General features: G+C 36.1%; 1 protein-coding gene across 5 annotated transcripts in view; it reads right to left on the bottom strand.

The window, feature by feature from the left end:
• Positions 1-27,261, bottom strand: part of camk2d1 (calcium/calmodulin-dependent protein kinase (CaM kinase) II delta 1) — a 77,104-nt gene that overhangs the window by 24,914 nt on the left and 24,929 nt on the right. For 2 of the 5 annotated variants that reach the window (XM_055216883.2, XM_055216888.2), the window contains exons 3-9: positions 23,944-24,003; positions 19,750-19,804; positions 15,084-15,149; positions 11,618-11,690; positions 1,777-1,879; positions 1,275-1,358; positions 100-194 (exon numbers count right to left, since the gene is read on the bottom strand). In XM_055216883.2, coding sequence (XP_055072858.1) covers positions 100-194; positions 1,275-1,358; positions 1,777-1,879; positions 11,618-11,690; positions 15,084-15,149; positions 19,750-19,804; positions 23,944-24,003 — 536 coding nt within the window. Of the gene's footprint in view, positions 1-99; positions 195-1,274; positions 1,359-1,776; positions 1,880-8,795; positions 8,869-11,617; positions 11,691-15,083; positions 15,150-19,749; positions 19,805-23,943; positions 24,004-27,261 lie in introns of those variants that run through there. The other 3 variants (XM_055216885.2, XM_055216897.2, XM_055216905.2) reach the window with 2 other exon arrangements.

Here is a 27,261-nt window from a genome sequence, read left to right as displayed (position 1 = left end):
TCCGTGTCTGAGCTACAGACCCCCCCACGACTAGACTGTTTGCAATGAATTATTTTCAGACGAACACTTATGTGACAATGTTTGTAGGGAAAGGCTCACATCATAAGCACCGGCTTTGATCTGCTGGTAAAGTCGATGTTGATCTTCATCCCAGAAAGGAGGGTAACCCACCAGAAGAATGTACAGAATCACACCTGCAAAGGAAACGAGAACACTATAAACATAAAAGTCTAGATAAACATCCATAAATGATAAAGACGATCAGACATTAATGCACAGTCAGTTTCATTTTCATGTTTACTTTGACAGCAATTCAGTTTCCTCTGCTTCACAAATCAAAGTTTGGCCAAAGATTGAAAACTGAGTAACACTTTACAATAAGGTTGCATTTATTAACGTTGATAAATGCATTAGCTGACACGAATGAACAATAAACAATCATTTTGTTTAAGTTATATCTGTTAACATTAGTTCATGCACAATGAATTAACATGAATAATTGTATTGCCATTAATAAACATGAACAAAGATTACTAAATACTTAAAAACAATATTGATTATTGTTGCTTCATGTTAGCTAATGCATTTACTAATGTTAACAAATACACTCTTATTGTAAAGTGTTACTGAAAGCTGTTATGCATTTTAAAATGACTGAGTGCCCATTAACTAATAAAAGTGTCGCTATTTTACTAAGTGCAGAAAACATCATTTGCCAACCGATCGCTCTTGATTTCACAAACTCACTTTATTCTGGATTTCATTTCATTGTTTATCAGATAAGGACCGTTGAAGCAAATAAACAAAATATGGCAAGCTTTAAATCAGAAAATTACATTTATGTGTAGGCTGGTTTGGAGCAAACAAACATTTGGAGAGTAATTTGGTGCCAAGATGCATTAATGCACATTTATGATGAGGTATAGAGACGTAAAATTAACACTAACCAAGCAGTAAAATAGAGTAAATATTGGATTTGGCAAGCAAATACACTTTATAAGGTACAGCAAAATAATACAGAAGATCAGCATCTATTGTAATATAGTGTCATTCAAATCAAACTTGTTTCTCTAAAACCGCATGTAGCAAATACAGATCACATGAAGCCACCGAAATAATATTTGTGTGAATGCAGAAGAAAAGAACAACATACGGTTAAGTCAACAATGACATCATTTTTAATTTTTGGGTGAACTGTTCCTTTAAGAAAGTAAAGACTACACTAAGTACAGTCTGGATGCCAATGACAAAGCTCTGAAGGATTGGTTGCGTACCACATGCCCACATGTCCACTGGTTTGCCATACGGCTCCTTCCTCAGAACCTCGGGAGACAAATAACCTGGAGTCCCAGCAAAACCTATACAAGAAATAAGACCAACCTCATTTAAACTTCACAAACGTTAGTGACTTTTTTAAATGGTCTACAAAATGAATTCTCTTAAGATGAATTTACTTAAGGCATTTTAGTATTACAGCCTAATTCTAAAATAAGATTTGTCCCTGATGTGCCGTCATGCCCAAGAGGCAGAAGAGACTTTAATGAGACAGCAGCTGAACTGGAGCTGTTTAAAACCCTAGAGAATATCCTCATTATATGCAAATGCCAACTACGTTTGTCATGAATAAAACTCCAACGTAAAAACTTATTCATATTCAAGTTATTTATTTACAATATTTTATAATATCATAAGTGAGTATGTACAATAAGCTATTGTCTTCACCAGCACCTTTCTCTGAAGCACAGTAATGTAGTTTAGTGAACGGTCAGTACTAACCAAACCACGCCTGCTGGTCTCCCTGCACTTCAATGGCAAGCCCAAAATCAGCCAGTTTAACCGCTGCTCCCTTCAGCTTACTGGCTAAGAGAAGATTCTCTGGCTTTGGGTGTCAGAAAAATAAATACATTTTGAGAATCTACAGGTTATATAAATCATGGGTACACAGTACAAAATACATTTATCAGACTTATGAAAAAAAGACCTGGGTCAAAAATGAACAAAGCAGACTTTTGAAATCTCTACAGTATATTTACTCTTTTCATTGTATAAAATGAAAGAAAATTATTATTTCTGCTCCAAAATTGATTGAATGTTAAGTTCATAACGAAAACTCCAAAACCAACTGAGCGGCTGAGCTTTGAAATGCCACATTTTTGACCAAAGTCTTATAAAACTTTAGTCTTTAGGGTTATGCAGGAACTCGGTAATCATTCTTCAATAAAGTTTTACTAGAGTAAACCTGAACCCAATCCAAAATTATTGTAAGAAAAATGTTCTATTTAAAAAGGAATGTTGTTATGTTTCAAAAAGGCAAGATCAAAAAATATTAAACAGATCACCAGCAATATGCATAACCCATTAAGACTAGAACAGATTATACATGCATAAGAAAGGAAGAAAAAAGAAAGAAGGAAGGAAAGAAAAAAGGAGGGAAGGAAAGAAGGGAAGGAAGTAAAGAAAAATAGATAGAGAAAGGAAAGGAAAGAAAGAAGGAAAGAAAACAAAAGAGGAAAGGAGGAAAGGAAAAAAAGAAGAGGAGAAAGGAAAGAAACAAAAAGAAGAACGAAAAAAGAATGAAAGAAACAAAAAAAGAAAGAGGAAAAAGGCAGGAATGAAGAACGAAAGGAAAGAAGGAAGGAAAGAAAGAAAAAAGGAGGGAAGACAGTGAGGGAAGAAAGGAAAGAAAGAGGGAAGGAAAACAAAAGAGGAAAAGGAGGAAAAGAAAGAAAGAAAATGACGAAAGGAAAGAAACACAAAGAAGAAAGGAAAGAAGGGAAAAGAAAGAAAGAAAGAAAGAAAGAGAGGATAAAAGGCAGGAATGAAGAAAGAAAGGAAGGAAGAAAATAAAAAAGGAGGAAATGAAGTAAAGAAAAATAGACAGGGAAAGGAAAGAAAGAAAAAGGGTAGGAAAACAAAAGAGGAAAGGGGGAAAAGAAAGAAAATGACACAAGGAAAGAAACACAAAGAAGAAAGAAAGAAAGAAAGAAAGAAAGACAAAGAAAGACAGAAAGAAAGACAGAAAGAAAGACAGAAAGAAAGACAGAAAGACAGACAGAAAGAAAGACAGAAAGAAAGAAAGAAAGAAAGAAAGAAAGAAAGAAAGAAAAAGCGGGAATGAAGAAAGAAAGAAAGGAAGAAAAGAAAAAAGAGGGAAGGAAATGAGGGAAGAAAGGAAAGAACGGGGGGAGGAACAACAAAAGAGGAAAGAAGGAAAGGAAAGAAAGATAGGGAAAGAAAAAAGATAGAGGAAGGAGGGAAATAGGAAGAAAGGAAAGAAAAGGAAGGATAACGAGGGAAGGAAGGAAAGAAAGATTGAAGGAAAGGAGAGAAGAAAGGAAAGAAAGAAAGAGGAAAATAGGAAAAGAGGAAAAGAGGAAGGAAGGAAAAAAGGAAAAAAGAAGGAAGGAAGAAATGGAAGAAAGAAAGAAAGAAAGCAAGAAAGAAGGGAAAGGAGGGAAGGAATAAAGGAAGGAAAAAAGAATAAAAAGGAGGGTAAGAAGGGAAGAAAGCAAGGAGGTGAAAAAATTAATGGAAAAGGAAGAAAGAAAGAACGAAAAGGGAGGGAAGGAGGAAAGGAAGGAAAAAAGAAAGAAAAAAGATAGGAAAATGAAAGAAAAAGAAAGAGGAAAGAAAAGGAGGGTAGGAAGGAAAGAAAGGGAAAAAAAGGAAAGAAAGAGGGAATAAAAACAGGTAAAGCAAGAAAGTGAAAAGAAATAAAGAACGAGGGCATTAAAGGAATGAGGCAAGGAGGAAATTAGTAAGGAAGGAAAGGAGCGAAGCAGAAAAGAAAAAAGAAAGAGGGTAGAAAGAAAAAAAAGTGGAAAGGAGGAAGGAAGGAAAGATAAGAAAAAGGAAAGAAAGAAAACATAATGCAGTATTTAAAATAGACAAAATGTCAGACGACCCCTTTCATATGAGCCTTCATGTAATACATTCATGAGATAAAGTATATATGTGACTAATGCATAAATAAAATACATTTAATATCATCATACAGACAGACAGACAGACAGATCATTCACATTCACTTTAGACACTTAAAAGACATTTACATTTTTGAGTTTTATAATAATTCCTCATTGGTAATGCACTGAATGTATTATGAGACTCTTATATCAGGGGGAGTCAAGATTCTCAAGCAGTTACACAAAACTCGTTTATTTGATTAAACAAACCCATAATGCATTCTCAGAATTATAACAGTATAGAAAGAGAGAGAGAGAGAGAGAGAGAGAGAGAGTGTGTCAGGTTTGTGTTTCGTGCAGGTGCTACATGCTACAGGTGATGCATTTCATATCCTCATGCAGCCATTGCTTTTTCAAACCTTGTCATAAAGTAACACCAGTTTTACATCATCTGAAGATAACGCGAGAGATGCTTTCCTGTGCTGGTTGCTAGGCTGTCAAGGGTGGTTGCTAGGGCAGTTGCTAAGGTGATCTGGGTTTTTGCTATGACTCAGATATGTGGGCAAGATCAATACTTAGGGTTAAGGGGGCTGGTCTAATCCTTAACCCAAAAATAAGTAACAACCAAACGCAGAGACAGAAGCTAGCATTAGCCGTTCATCATCAGGTAATTTATGTAGGAACTGAGGAAAGCTAATGATGGGGTGTGGAGATAAGATAAAGAGTCGTTAGTGAAGATAAAAGTGATGATGAGAAACTGAGCAGAGATTAGAGAGTGGATCTCTGAGGATGAGTTTAACAAGAGAATGCATTGCTCATATAATTAAACCTTCAAACCCTAAAGACTGCATCAACATCACTGATAATCTCTTATGATAACTGCACAATATTGTAAATGACTGTTATGCAATATTGTTCATGTCGTCTGCATAAACTCTACAATATCCAAATTAAATTTAGACTTCCCGAGAGCAAAATTCCAACAGCTCATTCCTCAAATTGTTAGACAAGTAACAACACGGCAAATAAGACCCCAGTTAACTATTGTGCTCTCACATGACATCTTAAATGTTAAGCATTTTGCCTGCTCACCCAAGGGGGTCATTCTTGCTGTATGTAAGCATTCATCTCAATAACACTTGATCTGATTTGGGATTAATTTGTTACCTGCCAAATAAATTCTCGCCATAACTACTTTTAAAAGGCTGTCATTGAAAAGTTACGCCTTCTGCTTCCACTATAATGTTATAAGTTACAAAAACAACCACTAGACTAACTAGTCCAAAACCATAAAGCTTAGGGGCCTCATTTATAAAGCGTGGGTACTGAGGGGCAACCTTCCAATCTCTCTGATAAAGCCAATACAGAAATTATTTAAACTGCAATTCAACGATTGGCCACTAGAGGCTCCAGGAGGGAGTCAATCCCCATAGAGCCACATGTTAAAGGGACACTCCACTTTGATTTTTACCATTTTAGAATCCATTCAGCCGATCTCCGTGTCCGGCGGTACCACTTTTAGCATAGCTTAGCACAATCCATTGAATCTGATTAGACCATTAGCACCGCGCTTAAAAATAACCAAAGAGTTTTGATATTTTTCTTATTGAAAACTTGACTCTTCTGTAGTTACATTGTGTACTAACATAGAGCCGCCATCTTGAAACAGGGAAATCCCGCATCAGCGTCATTGTAGGCAATGGTGTAACGGAAATAAAATCACCATAAATCCTCATGAATGCGATTTTCTTTTGGTTCGTTTCAACAGTCAGACATGTATTTAGCATTGAGTCCAGAAAAAAATTGAAGTTATAAAATTATGAAAATTTACTTTTTCTAACTGTAATGCATAGTGCTAGTAGCCCCAACATCCATACGCAGCACAAAAGTCTGGCATCGTCCATGAATTCGAAGTACAGGCGGAGATAGCAGCTTTACATAGATACTTCCTATGACAAGACCCCTGTTTCAAGATGGCTTCTAAGCATGGCGGTTTTGACGCATGCTTGGAAGCCCAAGGCGACATCTAGTGTACATATCTATGGTGTACTAAGACTGACGGAAAATTAAAAGTTGTGATTTCTAGGCAGATATGGCTAGGAACTACACTCCCATTCTAGTGTAATAATCAAGGACTTTGCTGATGTAAGATGGCTGCAGCAGGCGTAGTGATATTACGCAGTGCCCGAAAATAGTCCTCTGCTACAGAATGAGAGTATAGTTCCTATCCGTATCCGCCCAGAAAATCGCAGCTCCAAACCCTCCGTCTGTCCTAGTACACAATGTAACCACAAAAGAGTCAAGCCTTATATAGGAAAAATACCAAAACTCTTTGGTTATTTTTGAGCGTGATGCTAATGGTCTAATCAGATTCAATGGATTGTGCTAAGCTATGCTAAAAGTGCTAGCACCAGACCCAGAGATCAGCTGAATGGATTCCAAAACGGTAAAAAATCAAATGTTCAACTCCAGGGGAGCCGGAAAATCAGCATATTTTCAAAAAAAGTGGAGGGTCCCTTTAAAATGGCCAACTTTACAGCAGAAATAATATGTTTACAGCCTGGTTCAGTTTTTGGTCTTTATAGCTAATTTTGCCCTTTATGATAACTATGAGTGGGGTGATATTTTTTGTAACTAATCCGTTTAAATTATATTAAGCATTAAAGTTCTGCATAATTAAGGGCGTGGCCACTTCAATGACGGGTGAACTGCCACTGCCATCACTAAAGTCCAGCTAGGCGGGCGTGGTTTTAGCAACCAGCCACCTCAGCTTCACCCACGTCCCGCCTCTTTGCCCATTTTCGGGTAAAGAGTATGGTGATGTCATGGACACTATCCATCTTTTTTACAGCCTACTTTACGATCACTTTTATATTTAAAAAGGGTCCAGTTTGGTTGGTCCATGGTAAAAATTCACGACAAAGTCCATATTTATAAAAACTGTCTTTGACGTAGAAAAGTGCTTGGCGCCAAGTAAGGGTCTTAGCAGATCGACGCACTTTTGCTTGTCTGAATCTTGCTGCTCAAAAAAGATTTAAACATTGATAGATGCTCTTTTATATGACAATAGTCCCTTTCACACATACAGTCTTTACTGGTAATTTACTGGTAAATTGCAGTTAATGTGTGTGAACGGAACCTTTCCGGTAAATCAGTGCTCCCAATTCACCAGTAAGACAGGTTGTAAGGTTACCAGTAATTTACCAGTAAGCGCTATGTGTGAACGAAAAATATAGGATTACCGGCATTTAGAATGGACGACGTCAGACCGGGCCAATCAGAACGTTTTTAAACAGATGACGCGTTTCCCCCACACAGTTTACGTTCGCTTCCACACCCATGCTGCTTAAAAGTCGAGCACAACTGAAGTTAAGTTCCACATTTCTTCAAAGTTGTTTAAAACAGCTTACCATCTATTTGCCAAATTGCCGACGTCCTTAGTACACCCTCGGTGAAGCTAAGGTTCCGTTTGACGTCGCCTACGCATTACGCAATGTTGTTTGGTCATGAGCAACTTCGCGACCGTTTGCCACAGATGTGAAAACAACAAAATACGGATCGACGATATTATTATAAGTCATAACCCGCCATTGTGTACAAATACGACACGGAGCTCGCGGCCACGCGCCACAGGTAATTTCCGCTGTCTCTCCGAGTTTACTGGTATTTTGATACTGATGTGTGAATGATGTCTTACTGGTAAAAAGACTGCATGTGTGAACAGCACATTTTTGTATTTACTGGTAAATTCATTCTGGTAAATTCATGGTAATTTACCAGAATTACTGTGTGAAAGAGGCTAATGACATAAATTAGGCATGGTTTAAAGGCAACTGTTCAGCTGTGCACAATTTCAAGCTCATTTGCGATTTATAGATTTCACGTCTGAAAGTGAAGAGTACACATGTTTTCTATTCATACTTTTTTTAGTCATTAGCTCTGCGTTATTTAATGTAGTTCAGTGTCTGCATGTAGCACCATGGTCTTGGAGAAATGATGTCTCAAACACTTTGTTCTGCATGGCTATATATGCTTGAAATGACAATAAAAGCTTCTTTACTGTTGAAATAAAGCTGCAGTTTAATAAATGAGAGTCTTGGCCTGTCAGCTATGGATTCTTGCATTGCAATTTACTGTATGTACCAACTTTTTCATGCACACTTATGTGTATATTCAAAAGTAATTTTCTGCTGTTTTGTCTCACTGGGCTTTGTTTTCTTTTGTTTTTAATTCATGCAAGTCACAGTTCACCATGGTAACGGTACGCCAGCAGCCAATCAGCGAGCAGAATATGGGCCAATGCAAATGCAGGCGGAGATTATCAGAGGACAGAAAACATCTCCTGGTTGCACCTGCCTCATTTGATTAGCAAATTCGACCTAAACCCTCTCCAAGCGCTGGTCATTGCTAAAGACTTAAACACAATACCCACCTAAACCGGATAAAGCCATGGGTAACCAGTGGAGTATTAGTGTTTGTCATCAGTGACACAAAATTAACTGGACTTCTCTGGGAAATACTAGTGATCTTGCAAAGGATTAGTGTTGAAGTTTTAGACTTTGAATATATGTAAATGTATCATCATATGCAAATGAAATACTGCATCAAAGCAGCTTCGCCGTTGCCATGACGATCCGCACGTGACTCGTTCTCTTTCGACTGCAAGAATCAACACACAATTCAACATATCTTTGATGTTTGCATATGATCATGTATGATGTTTTACTATCCAACCTATCACACCTGAATCTAAAACAGCACTAGACTCAGTTCCACCACTCAAACTACAGTTCTTGGATCAGTATGAGAAGGTGAAGAGAGGAAAGAGTTAGAGAAAGTAAAGCAGGTGGATAAGTACTGGTTAATGTGACCCTCAGCATCTCTACTCACCTTCAGGTCACGATGGACTACTCCCATCTGATGGCAATGGAGAACAGCCTCAAGGATCTGCTGAATGCAATGACTGCATGCAGACACCAGGGTGCGTGGGTTAGTGACGAACACACACACACAAACACACACACGCATACACACACGCTCACTATCTGTGCACTGCATTGAGATCTGGAGAGTCTGAGCTCAGAGGTGAAGACGATTAAGACAAACATGGACTTACTGTTAGATTTTTAATGTGAATGACTGTGCAGTAGAGCTGAGCGATATGTTTTAACACCTTTTCAGCTGTGTGATCTTTTAACTTTTATAATTTGAAGCTCTAAAATTTGTTATTTTATTCATTTTTAAACAAAGGAACCTTCATTTGAATAGCCATTGTTGCCAAGTAACAAACCCATACGGCAAAAAATATATTTTAAAATATTCACATAATGGCCAAATATATATATATATATATATATATATATATATATATATATATATATATATATATATATATATATATATATATATATATATATATATATATATATATATATATATATATATATATATATATATATATATATATATATATATACACATTTACAAAAATGTATTTTTACCAGTAATTTTGAAAATGTATTTTAAAGCCTTTATATTAACGTAGCATTGCAACTTAAAAAACTTTGTATGTTACAAACCTGTAAACATAACAGGTTTGAAAAGGTTAAAATTAAATTTAATCTGCTATAGTTTTTATAAATACTTACTTATACATATACACAAACATTTTTTGTCGTATGGGTTGTAAAATTAGAAATATGTCGGAGCCGATGGTGTAGTGGGCGGTGCTTCAACATATGGTGCAGGCGCACTTTCGAATCCCTGCTCGAGGTCCTTTGCCGATTCGGTACCCCACTCTCCACCCAATACTTTACTGTCCTCTCCTATCATACTGCTTATCTAATAAAGGCAAAAATAACTAAAAAAAACCCCCATAATTTTAAAAAAGAAATGTATTTGTTACCCCTAAAAATACATTTTGAAATATATGCTGGTTAAAACTAAATATATTTACAAATTAAAGGGTTAGTTGACTCAAAAATGAAAACAATGTCATCAATGACTCTCATTGTCGTTCCCAACTCGCAAGACCCTCGTCCATCCTCGGAACCCAGTGTAAGATGTTCCAGATCCAGTCGCAGAGCCTGCTGACCCTTCATTGAAAATCTACGTACGATTTACTGTCCATGTCCAGAAAGGTAATAAAACATCATCAAAGTAGTCCATGTGACATCAGTGCACTGAAAAAAAAATGATTCATTGAATTTACTAATTTTTTTAAGGTAAGTGGTTGCAATCAATTTATTTAAGCTACATTTAAACAAAAAAGATTAGTAAAGTAAAATAAAATAAAAAACTTTTGTTTAATTGTAGCTTAAATAAATTGATTGCAACCACTTACCTTAAAAAATGAGTAAATTCGATGATTTTCAATGAAAATCAATTAATCATTTTTTTCAGTGGTCAGTTAGAATGTGTTGAAGCATTGAAAATACATTTTCGTCAAAAGATAACACGACTTTCTTCAGCATTTTCTTTTCTTTCGGTTCTGTTGTGAACTGCATGCACGTGACTGCAGTGACGCGGCTGACGTGTTATCTGGTGCGCCCCAGCTGTTTTTTTTGTGCCTCTGAGCTTCGTTTACAGTCTGAGGGAGACGCACGCTGTAAGTTTAAAAAAAAAACGTTGCAAACATGTCTGAGGATAACACTTTAGTCTCGCGCATGCCCTTCACAACAGACAATGCTGAATAAAGTCGTAATTTTTGTTTTTGTTTGATTTTCAATGGAGGGTCAGAAAGCTCTCGGACTAAATCTAAAACATCTTAATATGTTCCAAAGATGAACGGAGGTCCCCCGAGCCCGGAACGACATGAGGGTGAGTCATCAATGACATCATTCTCATTTGTGGGTGAACTATCCCTTTAAGCTTTACTCTGTACACAATGTATTTAGCATATATTTAAATTAATTTCAGCTCAATTTGTGAACTGCTAATTTTTTATATCGAGTGTCGTTTCTCTTATAATTGTGTGTTGAAAAATAATACCAGGTAAAACAAAACTGCTGTCATTCAACTTATGGCCGAATAAAATCATATGGATCAGTGGTAACACTTCACAATAAGGTTGTATTTGTCAACATTAGGTAATGTACAAAAAGTTTGGTAATGTTACCAAATACCAAATATTATTCTAAAATGTTACCGGATCAACACAATTTTCACGATAAATACAAAATACGATAAATATAAATACAAAATACATTCATCTATGTAAATATATTGCAAATATCATCCAGCCCTACTTTGCATGACCAAAACATGAAATATTTGTGTTGAAAACTAATAATTGTACTGTCCATCATCACCTCTACTGTTCAGCTCTCCTTAACCTCAATCCAGAAGTGGTTTTGGCTTCATAAGGGCAGCTGTGTGTTTGACCCAAAGCATTGACTTCTGACATTTTTGCATTTTACAAAAAGGGCAGAATCAGCGTGGACATACACGGACAAAAGCTTGTACAAAGTCAAACACACAAATCCCAAACTAGGCTCATTTCTGAGGTGCTACATGCACGTGTCATTAGGTCCGCGGTTGTGTTATCTGACCCTCCGAGCACCGCAGCACAACACCGCGTGATGTGCGGCCGTGTTTCGAAGGGTCAGGTGAGGGTGAGTAGCAGGCGAGGCTTCCAAGGTAGGAACCTGTGGTTTATTGATGGTTTGGACAACGGTGCCGAACGGGTATAGGTTTGAGCCTGTCGTACTAACCTTCAAGTCTCGATGTACAATGCCATTTACATGACAATGACTAACACTCTCTAGAATCTGCTGTATGCAATGACTGTGAGGAAGAGGAGACACAGCAAAGAAGCCAAAGAAGAAAAAACAGTTCAGCAGACACAGACAAAAAACAATGCAAACAAAAAGCAACACTATCATAACTCAGAGCACATTTTCAACTGGTATTAAGATGCGTTTTGGCCGACTGGATCGGAAGTGAATGAGAGAGACACATTTCCGTTCACACCTAGTGTTTTAATCTGTCTCTTTCGTCTATTTTTGACCACTTCTGTGGCCAAGTCATTCAAATATGAACGGGAGAAATGACGGGTTTAAATTAACGCAAACTAACATTACGTCATAGTACAGCTAGTTGTGTTGTTAGTAAACATGCTGCACATGCATATGTAACTGTGGGTTCACACCAGCCGCGTTTGAGGCGTCATATTCGTGTGTACCGCGTCTAATTTGCCGCATGAACATTTTGAGTTTACTCGCTTCATTCGCACGTGAAATTGTAGTCATCGAGACATTCACACGGAAATTAGAGTCATGGGAGGGGCTTCTGCGACTCTGCTCGCTTCCTGTAATCACATCACTACTAGAGCAAGCTCCTGATTGGTTAACGTGGCGCATTTTTCCGGCAAAGTTCAAATTTTTCAACTTGCACGTTTCCCACGGCAACGCTCAATTCGCACCATTCCCACAAACTAGACAGGCGAATGAGGCATATTCGCGTCTACCGCAGCACACTAAACGCCTTAGTTAATATGCGCATTGCGTGCTTTTCCTCGCATGAGAGCTGTTGTGGGTTTCACTTTGCGCAAGAGAGCTTGTAACCATAGACTGTAAAAAAGATGGACGACGCCCATTCGCTCTCTTCCATTGGTGAAAAGTGAAGCCGCCAGTGCCCGATATGGCGCTGACATCTTGGGTCTTGCGTCTGCGCAGTAGCGATTTCGGGACCAGTCATGCGCAGTAGTGAGCAGGAAGTAAAGCCGCGAAATCAAGGCCCCGCCCTTGCAGAATGCGCATATCACAGCTGTCAATCATGACGCGACACCACCGTTTTTATAGCATTAAATAACTAACTAAAAACAAACTTATTTTAAAAACAGACACTTGAATTTACATGAGCACGATGACAACTACAGTAAATGACAGAAACCAGCTTCGGAAAAAAGATAATTGAAGTGTAATTAAATTGTTTATTTGGTCTCAAGTCACATTGAATAACATGGGGGAGGCAGGGTTTATGACTGGGACCAGTCACTGGGGGGCAATCGAGACGTTTTGGCTTCACTCTTCAGGCTTGTGCGGCATGCTTGATTGTAACGCACATGGATTCCTTCTCGCACGCATCTAGACTTAATGCGCACTTGGACTCTTCCTCGCACATGAGCTTGTAATACGCGCGGCTCTGACATTTTCTTGTACTAAATAGGTTGGTAGCACGCAGAGGTTAAAAACGGCGAGTGTGTTGTTCTCGCACCCTGGCACGCAGGAAAATTTTGAGAATGTAGAGGTGGAAATATTCGCGCAGAGTTGGACACTTGAACTTTTGTCGACACTTGAAGCGTGTGAAATTCTAGTCATACGAGACATTCAAGCGAAAATTCACGTCATGGGAGGGGCTTCTGCGACTCCGCTCGCTCCCTGTAATCACGTCACTACTAGAACAAGCTCCTGATTGGTTATCGCGGCGCCAATATCCACCAAAGTTATGATTTTCTTTTCCAGTGGCAATGCTCAATTTGCGCGTTCCACGCCATTCGCACATATGGTGGTGTGTACTGTTTTTGATGACAGCTTTCCTAAAATTACATCCTATTCTATTCCCAAAAGAAGAAATATCTCAGTATATGCCCTTGCCTACAGTAGGGCAACGCATCACATTGAATCGTATCGTGACCCTTGTAACGGGATACGGATCGTATCGCCAGATTCTTGCCGATTCACAGCCCTTGTTTACACCCGTGTCATCCACTTATGATCCATTCGACCAAAACGCATCTTAATACCAGGTGTAAACAGACAGGAGCAAACGCTGCACACCAACCAGAACTGATCTGGCAGAAACTCAAATTCTTAATGAGTATGTTTGTCTTGTTTTCCAGTACAAACATCCTTAAAATAACATACATTTACATATAAAATAAAGCAGATATATTTTTAGACAATGTATCTTGAAGCAGTGATTATTTGTTATTTATACCACGGGTCTGTTGAATGCTGCATTCTGATTGGCTGAGAAATGTTCTATGGGTGTTGATTATTTTTCTGTAAACCGCACACCTAACTTGTCAAATGTCTTAAAAATAGGCACCAGAGCAATGTTTGTGGTAACCGTGGTATAAGCGGAATAATTGACTCCGGTCCTTTATTCGCGTCGTGCCGCATTACCACCTTGGTGTGCATTATTTTCTTATAATTCAATGGCCCATCGTCAATTATTCCTTACAAATTCAAATAGAGGGTGTCTGTAATTTCATTTACGAATTCATGTAGTCGATTGTTTTGTTTGCGGAGGTGGGTGTGATGTGATATATAAAACATCAGATTATAAAAAATTACGTAAAAAAATAAAGTAGTAATTTGCTCTTTAACTTTTACCATGATTGTTTAAAAAAAAGTTGGTCAACAATCAGACGATCTGTGTCACACCAGTTTACCTCCCTTAGGTACAACAAATCTTGCTCAAATTAACCTGATGGGTATTTAATCTTGTTGAACTGCAGAAAGACAATATACTAGACATGCATATACTCATAAATAATTATAACAGTCTATTCAATAGATACCACGCTTAAACTGTAACTTAGCAGATGAATGAATGTGTTAACTTTCTTTGTACTGAAAGACATTACAACGTAACTCATTAAGAAAATGTTTTTGCTGTGAAAATATTTGCTACAAACCTGGCACATTAAAAGTGTATTCAATAAAGCATTTGTATTGTTTTGTATCACAGTGATACAAAACACATAATCATGTTTGTACATCTTAAATTAAAACACCTTCAGACAAATAAAGCAGCACACAGAGAAAAGAATTTGATTTTAAGCAAATCAATCGCCTACAGACAAAAGTGTGAACGCCAGACTACAGTCGCTGTCAATGAAGACATTTCTTCCCAGAACAGATGCATATATCAATCAGAAATGAACATAAAATACATTCACGTATTCACTGGCAGAATGTAAAGTGTTAGACTGGGGGAAGAGTGTCGAATGATGTAAATTATGTACATTATGTAAATAACGAGATTAATCGTCAATGGCGGGGAAAGAGTCAAAGAATGTTTCTGATTCAATGTTACATGCATGTTAAAGTGTTGTGGATATACTTTATAAGGAATATAAGAATATTCCTTGAGCTTTATTAATAATCCAATGCAACAGTATTAAAAACATATTAATAGTTTAAAACAAGATTTAAGGACATGTGCACTAACCTTGCATCTGCTTCACTGTAGTATTCCCTGGCCACAATATCTTCAAACAGTTCCCCTCCTGTGACTCTAAGAAAGTTTAAACATCAGACAAATTCATTTCAATCTCTAATGAACCAACTTGCTTTTATAACATCGTGAAGAGCAAAACAAAAAAACAAATCACAATTATCCAGGGAACTAAAATAAGAACACGAGCACAGTAATGTTTCAGTGATGGGGTGAGTTGGCACTTTTTGGTTCATAATTGGATGCACTGAAAGTCTAATAATGGTCAATGTGAAAGCTTTAAGGCATAACTTTAGTCATTTATTTGGCAAATACTTTAAGACACTGCCCGCGTCTGAAAGCTGAGGCAGCCTCATTTGCCATCTAAATGAAATTCGTCAAACACACAGACTGCAGCGCTTTGACTGTTTTCAGAAAACATCACACATGGTGCACACATCTCAGGGAGAGACTGAAGTACACAGGGAGTGCGGACATAATAAAATATCCTTCATATATATGACAATCACAGAATGCATTAAGATGCATGTTTTTATGCATGTTGGTTGACAGAGGTGAATGTCATATTTATGTTGCAAAGTATTTATTAAAAGTTAAAATCTAATTTAAAATGAACTACTTCATCCAATATTGTGTATGTTGAGCATTACTTGGTAGACTAAACATGTTAACTTTAGATAGCATCGAAATCCACTCTGAACTGCTGCTGTCCTTTAAAAGCACTTTAATTCACTTATAAATGTACCGTTTCAGTTATGATACTTTCCAATAAAACAAAAACAGCACACTATGTAGACAGCAGACAGAGGCGGCTACGTTGGGAAAAAAACCCTCAAAATTACAGCCACATCTCACAGAAAGATAAAAGAGAGGAACTGTGCTTTGCTTTGGAAAAGTGCATTTGAATTGTAGTGCTGTCAAACAAAGCTCAGATTTGCTGCCAATTTGTGATTGTGATGAAAGTCATTCATAGGAAGACACACTTAAAGAAAATAAAATATTAAAAAGATTCAATAACAAAATGACAAAGATCAGCTGGGTGATTCTCACGAAACCATTGAAACCACGGCACTAATGATTTTAGCTTTAAAATGTGTAATATAGTAACATTAAAAAGCATCAGAATTAACACAATACTGTGTTCTAGCTTGCACAATGTGTGATTTCAACATAAGAATTTACAAATGTAAATTTTATCTCATTTTCTGATGAAATTCTCATTACCGCAATGTGTCCGGCTGTGTTTGAACATGCGTTATGTTGTAATTTAATCAAATTAACACAAAAAATAAATGGATGTTTTGCTCGACTACTTTAGATGACAGAAAAAATATTTACTGAATATTCATGTATAATAATAATGAAGAAAAATTAGGAAAATGATGTGTCCATGCCTGATGTTCTCATCCTCCGCAACACTTTTTGAGAACAGTTTAAGCACACATACAGAATTTCAATAAAGTTTGATTTTGAGTGACTAAGCACATGGACCAGTTACTTCAAGATGGCTACCAGGTAAGATCATTTTTTACAGTTAATTTGAAATATTGTCTTGTCAGAATGCTTACACGACATTTTGATTATCATTACCGCAACAGATGCTTATTAAATGTTAATTTAATTAATAGAAGCATAATACTTTGATTTTAAATGCATGTGCAGAATCTCCAAATTATGTTCTTTCAGGTTTGTCATGTCATTTTGAAAATATGTCAGTGTTGATGTTTTCTGACTGTTGCGGTAATGAGATTTTTTAGGACGAATTTTTAAAATTATGTTACAAAAAGTGTTAAATGATAAGTAAAAGTTTTTAAATTAATGTTCCCATTTACTCCAGACTTTTTCAATGTCTGGTGGGAAAAAAAGTAAATTTAAGCAATTTTTACATTTTCATGCTTGACATTTTTAAAACCAAGTTTTCGTGAGAATCACCCAGCTACATCACTGCATTTCACATCCAATGCCTAAAATATTAAATTCAATAAATGTCATTTTTGATTGGACAAGCCAACACCATTAAATGATGATAAATCTGAAACCGGATAAATTACTTTGTCAAGTTGTAACATTGCTTAGCTACCAAGCACATCCTACAAAAATGGTTTTATTCTTGAGACTGGTTGTCATACGTGTGTGTTTTGTCATGACTCACTGATGTGCCGCCATATTTGAATTTACCAGGCAGGGCTGCATTTCCCGATAATGACTGAACTAAGCACCAAAGAGCACTTTCTATGAGCTTGGTATTCATTCACCAGCATTTCCCAAAGATGCACAAATACGATCGCACGCACGCAGTTTTAGTGAAACTACAGTCGCTATCATTTTGTCAGGTGCTGAAATGTCATCTATGACTCCTAATTGTAGCAGACGCATGTTTTTTAATGTTTAGTCTAATGATCTTCACCCCATGTGCACGTAATAATATTGTTTAATATTGTTCAATGACTAATTAAATGTTTTAATAATTTGTGCCATGTGAAATAATCTTTTCCATATTTTGTTAGGACTCATAGCATTGTGCATTGCCTTTTGCAGTTTAAATTATTAGTTTATATTATTCTTTGTTTATATTAATATCTTATGCCTTTTTTATGTACAAAATGTTTCTTGTACACTTACTTTACCAGCACTGATTTATACACTGTTCTATGCATACTGTACACATTATATTCAGCACAAACTTTGGTTATTATTAACCTCACAATCAGATAATGAATTAAGAGCTTAATAATACAATATCTTGCAACTCTTTCATGTCTTCAAGTATTGCCTTCTACATTTAAAAGAATAGATGAAAAGCAGTGAGACACAAGTGAACATTATCACGAATTGAAAACCTTGCACGTGCTTGATTGATTTTTTTATTTATTTATTTTTATATCAAACCAATAAGCAAAAAAGAACCCAATAAATGAATGCACATTTAAAAACATTACATTATCGTCATTGCACAGAAGTAAAGTTAAGGTGCAATTTCATAATTGTCCTGCAGGTGACCTTGTAACTCTGTCACTTACGATGAACTTAATTTTCAATTACTCCAGAGCACTCGTAGATCAAACACGATTTTCAAGTGCTACTTAAAGGAGACATACAATGAAAATCTGACTTTTTCCATGTTTAAGTGCTATAATTGGGTCCTCATTGTTTGTATCTACCTAGAAAATGTTAATAAGATCAGCCCAGTAAACCATACTCCACAAGCATGTGAAAAAATAGGTCATTGTAATTTGGCTCCCCTTGTGATGTCATAAGGGGATAATACCACCACTTAATCTGCACTATCCAACCACGACACTCCCATTAAGTGCAGAGATCAGCTCATTTGCATTTAAAGGACACACCCAGAACGGCAAATTTTTGCTCAGACCTCCAAAGTGTCAATTTTAACATGTTATAATAAATTATCTGTGGGGTATTTTGAGCTAAAACTTTACATATGTACTCTGGGGACACCAAAAATTTAGTTGACATCTTAAAAAAGTCTTGAGAAATGTCCCCTTTAAGTTACAATTCTTTTGGGAAATGGCCCGTAAGTCTAAGATAATTCGTACTATATTTTACGCCCAGATCTGTACTGTATGTTTTTATGAATACACAATTTATCAATTGTAATATACTTCAAATATTTAATGATTAATTTATCTCACAAACATATTATTAACATCAGAAGACGTATAATAATACACTGGAGTAGTGTTCGAATTATGTCAAAGATTATGGGGGTCCCCTAGCTAGCCCCCATCCCTTAATTAAAGATACCCCAAATTACCCTTAACTCAAACCCTAACCATTTTTCACCACTCAGATTAGTGTGAAATTATAGTTTAGTGAAGATTGTTTTTTAAAGCCCCTAACCCAATCCTAAATCTAACAATCTGTCAATTCCTTCAGAAAACAGCATAAGGCGCTCTTGAGAGATTACATTTATTTCAGACAGAAATCTTTTGGATTAGTTTTTTGCTAAATTGGGACAAATAATGGACATTATTGCTTTGTGGCAGAGCAGGACGAAAATTTTACATTTATGAACTATTTTAAATAAAAACCAGGGGATCCCCTTAATGTACTATATATTTGTGCTTTATAAGGGGTCCTGGACAATCCCAGCCCACCCCATTTGAACACTGCACTGGATTTTTTTGTATTATTTTAATGATGATGTTTCTACTAGTAGATGTTTCTACGGTTGAGCCTCATAAGAAGATAACATGACGGTATTTTAATATAAAATTATTATTCGTGTTCATCTAAAGAAAGGAAATCATAAATATCTGGAATGGCATGAGGATGAGTAAATTTTGTAGATTATCAAATATATTTTCTATCAATAAAATTTTACATTGCAATTTAAAAAAAGTAAATTTAATAATATATAAATGAACCTTCGAAGTGCGAATTTCGGGCAAGATGATGAAGAACGATTCAATTAGCCGAGTTTTCTTCTCGCCAGTGGCAGAAACACAGACGCAAAGAAATGCTGTCTAATTACTGTGGTTTGACTCGGGCCGTGGTTCAGCCTCATTATCATGCAGGAGCATTTAAGCGTTTATTTGTTGAATGGATGCAGCGATGCTTTGAACGCTCTCATTAACAGTCACACACGTTTAGCATGAACCCCAGAGATGTGCCCTCACATACAGAAAAATGCACTCACAAATCAAAGACGAGGTAGTGAACGCCCTCCTCTGATATGCTGTCATGGAGCCTGACTGTGGAGAGAGAGAGAGAGAGAGAGAGAGAGAGAGAGAGAGAGAGAGAGAGAGAGAGAGAGAGACTGATTAGATTGCATGGAGCTCACTGTCATACACTCATTACAATGAGAGAGTGAGCAAGTTTTCACAGACGGAGAAACTCATCTACTCCGCAAATTGCAATTATTTCTGCTTCTGTTTTCTTTTATTGTCCCAGTCCTTTATTATTATAGCTGAATGAGGACAGATCACTCGACACTGCATCTCATTTCAAACCACTGAACTGCAGAAGATTATAAGACTTTACATTATATCTGCGATAAACACCAGAACCAACAATAAAGACTTTTCTGAAGGGATTTGATGACACTGGGCATTACATTTTTCATATTAGTGAAACATCTTTTTACGTTTTAACCAATGGGCAACCTTCTGATCTCAGTGATGAAGTAGTGACTTAAACTGCAATTAATCGACTGGCCACTAGAGGCTCCAAAAGGGAGTCAATAGAGTCCCACAGACCTCCATGTTAAAATGCCCAACTTTACAGCAGAAAATAATATGTTTACTGTCTGGTACAGAAAGTGTTTTTGCTCTATATAGCTAATTTTGCCATTCATGACAACTGTGAAGGGGGTGAATATTTTTGTAACTCATCCGTTTCAATTATATGAAGCCTTTAAGTTCTGCATAATTAAGGGCGTGGCCACTTGAGTGACGGGTGAACTGCTGTCACTGGAGTCAAGCTAGGCGAACGTGGTTTCAGCCTTTCCTTCACCCATGTGACGCCTCTTTACCCATTTTCAATTATCTGCGAGTGATGCACGCTGTTGGGCATGCACTGCCTACAAAAAAGCTCTTCCCAAATGGGTGATGTCACGGACACTACGTCCATATTTTTAACAGTCTATGACAGGGGTCTCCAACGTTGTGTCCTCAATTGTAATTAGGGCTGGGACAATACCACTTTTTCATGTCTGATATTGATGTCGATACCACAACCTTGAGTATCTGTCGATACCGATACCGATCCAATATCATCTCTATCGCCCTTTTAATCAATTAAGCTGGAAATAACACATTTGTCAGCTATACAAAAAGCATTATGCTTAAACAGAGCTACAGAACTCAAACGTTTTACTGTGCAACAAATGACTGTGCAAATTCAAGACTCAATGAAACACTGTGCAATACTGCTGCTTCGTTTTTATTTAAATGTTGACTAGTAGCAACATTTTTAATTTGTCAGCACAAGATTTTAAAATGACAATTTAAAGTGCAACTTTGTGCAAATTCATGTTTCTCAGCAAGTCGCGCTTTACGACAAGTTGCCATGACAGTTAAGGTCCGTGTTGGTATTGGATCGGATTGTACTCCCCGACTTCTACAATATTCGATCCGGCCATATTCGCCAATATCGAACTATTGATACGGAATATTGGATCGGCCCACCCTAATTGTAATATGTATTTATTACATATTTTTATCTTAGCTTGGCTTGGTTTACGTATGTTAACATTTTAAACAATACTTAAACATATCAACAAGCAGAGGTGGACACTACTAAAGTATTTTAGTTAAATTTTCCAAGCATCTGTGCTTTATCTTGTGTTTGTCTTGGGAAAAAATTTACTTTACTAAAAAATTTTCACTACATTCTAAAGCATAGAATCATACTGTGTATTCCTTTCATATTGCATATTAAAATTGATTTAATACCCAATTACATAATTTTTTTTACTTTTCTTGAGTTAAAGTACAAAAGTACTTTTTACTTAAGTAAAAGTAAAAAAATACTTGATGTTTAATGTACTTAAATATGAAATATAAACCAATAACTTGAAATTATGAAATGAATTATGAATGAATAAAAATTATGATAATATGCTTTGGAATGTATGTTTTCCAAAGAAAAACACTGATAAAATACGAATACTTGAACATTCACTTTTATGTAGAAAGTAAAAAATACTTAAGTAGTGTCTGCCTCAGCCAAGTAAAATAAAATCAAATCAATGAGTAAAACAAAAAAACACTACTTTTGGCTGATTTTCGTCACGTCAAACAAACATGTTTGACCTGACGAAGACTGTGTGGTCGAAACGTTAGTGCTGGGCAAAGATTAATCGCGATTAATCGCATACAAAATAAAAGTGTTTTTTTGCATAATATATGTGCGTGTACTGTGTCTAATTATTATGTATATTTAACCACACACACATTCATATATTCATTTCAGAATTGTTTTATTTATATATAATTTTTTAAAATTTATATTTAATATACATTATATAAACATATAAATAAATATATATAAACATGTAAATGTTTCTTAAATACATACATGAATGTGTGTGTATATATTTTAATAATTAGACACAGCACACACTCATATATTATACCAATAATCACTTTTATTTTGTATGCGATTAATCGCGATTAATCTTTGCCCAGCACTACTTTTAATTAATCATTTTTGAGAGCAGTAGCAGCAGTGTGCCATTCTTTGTTTTTTTGTATTACTTTATTTTTGTAATCGAGCACCTGCGTTTAAAAGTTTTTGGATGTGCCCACATTCTACTTCATATTTTATCTTAAAAAGTAGCCCATCAGATTGTTTTATCCATTGTGGTAGCCCTTGACCACAAAAAAGTTGGAGACCCCTGGTCTATGGTTTTCACTGGCATTACCACAAAAAACGTATTTTTTATTTATTCTATTTAATAAATAATAATAATATAATAAATTAAATACATTTTCCAAATTCGACTTTTAAAGCTCTCCTGTACGTATTTCTCTCTTAAACAAACAAACAAACAAACAGACACATGCGTAGGCTGCCCTAGAGTTTGACTAAAATTAGTTAGTTTATACGGCAGAATAATTTCGCTGTCTCTGTGTTTGCTTAAACCGCTTTTAAAATAAAACCTCTCTGCACATCTGAATTGACAATGACTTATGTGTCTAATGGCACAAGGCATCCTTTAATGATGCTCGACAGATCATCACAGCTACTTGATTTGAAATGAGGGAAAATTAATTGATTCCTGAGATTATTACTGATAGCTTGACCTTATATAAAAATATAATATAGATAGATGGATCGGCACGGCAAAAAAAAAAAAAAAAAATAGACAGCGGAATCCCTCCGTATGAATATCTCATGCATCTTCTCTCATCCATGATACAGTCGGTTGCCAGAATCCGTTGCTATAGCAACAGAAGAGAATGGCTTTCCAGCTGATGGCTGCTTTGCTGGAGAAATCCCTCTTTGTTAGTTTAGGAAAGCCGCTGGGAATCATGTTAAGACTAACGGATGTTGTTATAATGAAAATGCGGCCGTTGACCACAAGTGCTCCTACAGGTCAATACCACAAATCCCCAAATTACAATCATAATGTTCTCATATTTGCAACAAATCATTTTCAATTTCAACCGTAAAGGACATTATAAAACCATCAAATTCACTGTGGGATCACTTTCATAGCATTCTTTAAAACCATTCAAGTTCTTCTGTAAGGTCTTGAACAACACCAGATGAAATGGTTGCTCGTTTCTGTGGCTTTAGTGTTCCTGGGTAAGGAGGTGAACATATGTGGGTGGGAATGCACTAGTGAATATTTTCTGAACATTTTCTCTGTAGCTTTGTGTTATAGGCATAATTACAGCTCGAAAACACCCACGTCTGTAATTCTGCAGCTGGTTTGGAGGTGGATGAACGTGGGCGGATAAACTCGGACAATTTTAGCTGTTAGCACCTTAACAGTCAGAGGTCAGATTTACAGCCATCACATAATATTGAATGAATATGAAAGCACTGATAAGATTGAACGAATGTACTGGAGATGTTGATTAAATTATGTAGAGCAATAAACCAGACTAAGTAATCAAAGTTATCTACAGCCAAAGGCACCGATCCTGTGTGTGCGCCAGGCTTGAGCAGCCACCGAAATGACAGAGCACTCACGGAAAAACGCAAGGAGACTCTGTGATTGGTGGATCTTGCGAGTTGTAATATCTACAATACTTTGATAAATAAGGTGAATGGGGGTTGCTTCATATTTCGTGTCTAAAACTGCATAGATTCTCTACATAAAAACATATAAAACTGTGTCAATATTTGTACTACCATGATGTCTGTTTGTTTCAGAACTCACCAATGTTTGCATGCTTGAGAAGACGACAAATCCGAGCCTCTCGTTCCAGCTTTTGGTGATCTACGAAGAAAAATACAAGCATTTACTTATAAATTACAAACCACAGTAATCATTAAAGGAAAAACAGTTTTTAGGAAGTTGAACTTTTACTATTAAGTTCTTAACTCTTTCCCCGCCAACATTAAAAAAAAGGTTTTAGGCAGAGCATTTGTTCTCTTTTTATCACCTCTAAAATATAGGTAAGTTTCTTGACAAATACCAAATTTTGATAATTGCATGTATAGGACTTTTGTTAGAGATCAGATTCAGAGCGATGATCAAAACATACACAGAGTTTTTACTGTTTTTGGATCAGTGGATGCTTTAGTGTTTTATAAGTTGAGTAGGAGCACCACCTAGTGGATAATAGCGGAAATATGAATTACCATAAAAACTAGGGCTGCACGTTTTTAAGTTTTTAATTAACCGTTAACCGACACCCTTAGCGGTTAATACTCGGTTAACCATATTATGCGCAAGACAACCCAGAGATACAGACACACGAGAAAGGGGTAGTTATTCATTTTTAACACCTTTAATAACTGGTTGGACCACATTTAAAACAAAATTAATTTATAGAAATAAAACGCAGTGGTAAGGACAGAGCAGCTTAAGTATGTCACTGACTTTTGCGTTCGCGGGGATGGTAGTCTGGGCGAAGGTACTCGCAGGCTCCGCGGCCGCCTCTCTATGATGCCCGGGTGTTGGCTGGGTTTGTCGCGATAGTCTGTGAAACGGTGATTGCCGGTGCTTCAGCCTCTCACCGGTTAGATCACTTGCCCACCCCGACACCGTCTTTCACCGTCGTTTTGATATTTTCTTGTAATTAAATCATTTAGCTTCGTTAGAGAGAGCAAACACTTATAACTGAATGTGTCTGCATGAATTCACAGCGGAGCTGAACGCGCGTCACGTCACAAAGCAGCAGGTGTCAGATTTCATTTATTTCTGTCAGAGTTTGCGAGGCGAGCTGAATGACCAGACGATAGCAGAAGCCGCGTGCTTACTCGTTTTTGTTATAATGCACATATATGATGTTTAATATAAGCGAGATAGTTTTGTTGTATTTTTATCAAGAAAAATAATAAACCCATCATTCAAGCAGCGCTTTATGGAGGAGTAGCCGGTTGCACTGCTTGGAACTGGCGAGTTCTGCGAGAATTACCTGCGCACATTGACTCAAACACTTAATTAAACCAGCTGTTTATTCATAAACACGCAAATTCATACGCGATTTAATACAGCTTACGCAAGCGCTGCATTTAAACAATTGCGTAATTCAAAAGTGAAAGTAAAATGCGCACGTCTGCATGCATTAACCAGTGGGAAAATTCTGTCACCACAGCAACCCTAGGTTGTACATGAAGTATATAAGCACTGCATTGCAATACTTGCATTTTGCCCTGTCATTCTCGATTTTAAAGTGCTCCCACGCTAGGCTTTTCTTTGCCCGCTTCATATTAGAAAACTGCTACTACTTGTGGACATTACAAATGTCTGGGAGCGCTTTGGCGGTCTCTGGTGGTGCAAAAATGTATTACAACTAAATTCAATGCACGCCATTGATGCCATTTAACCGAGCAAAATGTTTCACTCGGTTAAACAATTTTTAACGGTTAATCGGTTAATCGGTTAACCATGGACACCCCTAGTAAAAACTTGACATTGGCAGGGAAATGTTTTCTTTTAATTGACGAGATAACTTGTCAATGGTGGAGAAAGAGTTAAAACCAAAACAAAGGTCAAAAATGTTTTATAGTCTTATAAAAAGGAAGAAAAAAGAAAATTAAAACGATAGTTCACTTTCCTTGAAGGGGTGCACTGCAAAAAATGATTTTCAAGAAAAAGGATTCTTAGTATTTTTGTCTTGTTTTCAGTAAAAATATCTACAAATTAAAAAATTAAGATGCACAAAATGACCCAAGAAAATAAGTCTAGTTTTTAGACCAAAAATATCAAATTTAAGTGATTTTGTGCATAAAACAAGCAAAAAAAACTAATAGGGTAAGCAATGTTTTTTATTTTTCTTGAATTTAATGTTTAAGAAAAATTTTCAAGATTTTTTTTGCTTACCCCGTTGGCAGATTTTTTGCTTGTTTTATGCACAATATCACTTAAATTTGATATTTTTGGTCTAAAAACTAGACTTGTTGTCTTTGTCGTTTTGCTTATCAAGAAAAGGCATCTTAATTTAAGATTTTTTACATATTTTTACTGAAAACAAGACAAAAATACTAAGATTTTTTTCTTGAAAATCATTTTTTCAGTGTGTTCATAAGACTGACATGAAACCCTCACAATCATGACATGACACATGATATGAATGAACATGAAGAAGATTTTATGCACATGTATGACAACTGTCATTAAGTGTCATTTTTCTGTTATATAATTTTTAATGCCAAGATGACATTGTTTGAGATGGCTTTATGATGACAACTTGACATAAACCAATACATCACAACCTGTCATGAGAACTTGACATTACCAAGACAACATAACTGACCACCTTTTTACCAGTGATACAAATTGAATTTGTCATTAAAATGTCATTAAGTGTTAAAACTCTGTCATATAGATTTATAACAACATAAATATTCTTCAGTTTATAATGTTTTTTTTTAAGTTTTCACGTGTTTAACAAATAAAATAAATTATTCAATAAAAAAAATAAAATAATTAAAATAGATAAAATTATATTTTATTGCATTTGGAGACCGATTCACCTAAAACTAAATGAAAACAATCCAATAATGGGTTAAGCCATGCAGCGTTGGGTCCATATGGCTGCAAAGTTAATTACATTAAATTAAATTAATGTTTTGTTAGTTTTTTATTCTATGTCAGAAAATTTCCAAACCCTGTGTGAAAAAAATCAAGTTCTGTTAGTTGTCAATTTTTATATATTGTGCACATATATAAAGTTAAGTATATTATTCTGACGTGTCTGTTGCATTTTGTTAAGGTATTTATATTTAAAATTATTTGACAGACTATTAACCCTTAATGACATTTAAATGACAGTTTAATGTAATGTTAACCCATAAAGCTGATGGTTAAGTTTGATAATAATTCTGCTATGTCATGTTTATGACAGATTTATGACAAGTTATGATGTATTGGTTTATGTCAAGTTGTCATAACAAAGACAATTCAAACAATGTCATCTTTGCATTAAAAATGACATAACAAATGACACTAAATGGCAGTTGTCATAAGCGTGCATAAAATCTCCTTCATGTTCATGATACGTGTCATATCATGATTATGAAGGTGTCA

Source organism: Misgurnus anguillicaudatus, chromosome 21, assembly GCF_027580225.2.
Source record: "Misgurnus anguillicaudatus chromosome 21, ASM2758022v2, whole genome shotgun sequence".
NCBI lineage: Eukaryota > Metazoa > Chordata > Actinopteri > Cypriniformes > Cobitidae > Misgurnus > Misgurnus anguillicaudatus.
The sequence above is the reverse complement of the archived record's forward strand: the minus strand, read 5'-3'. Positions and strand labels throughout refer to the sequence as shown.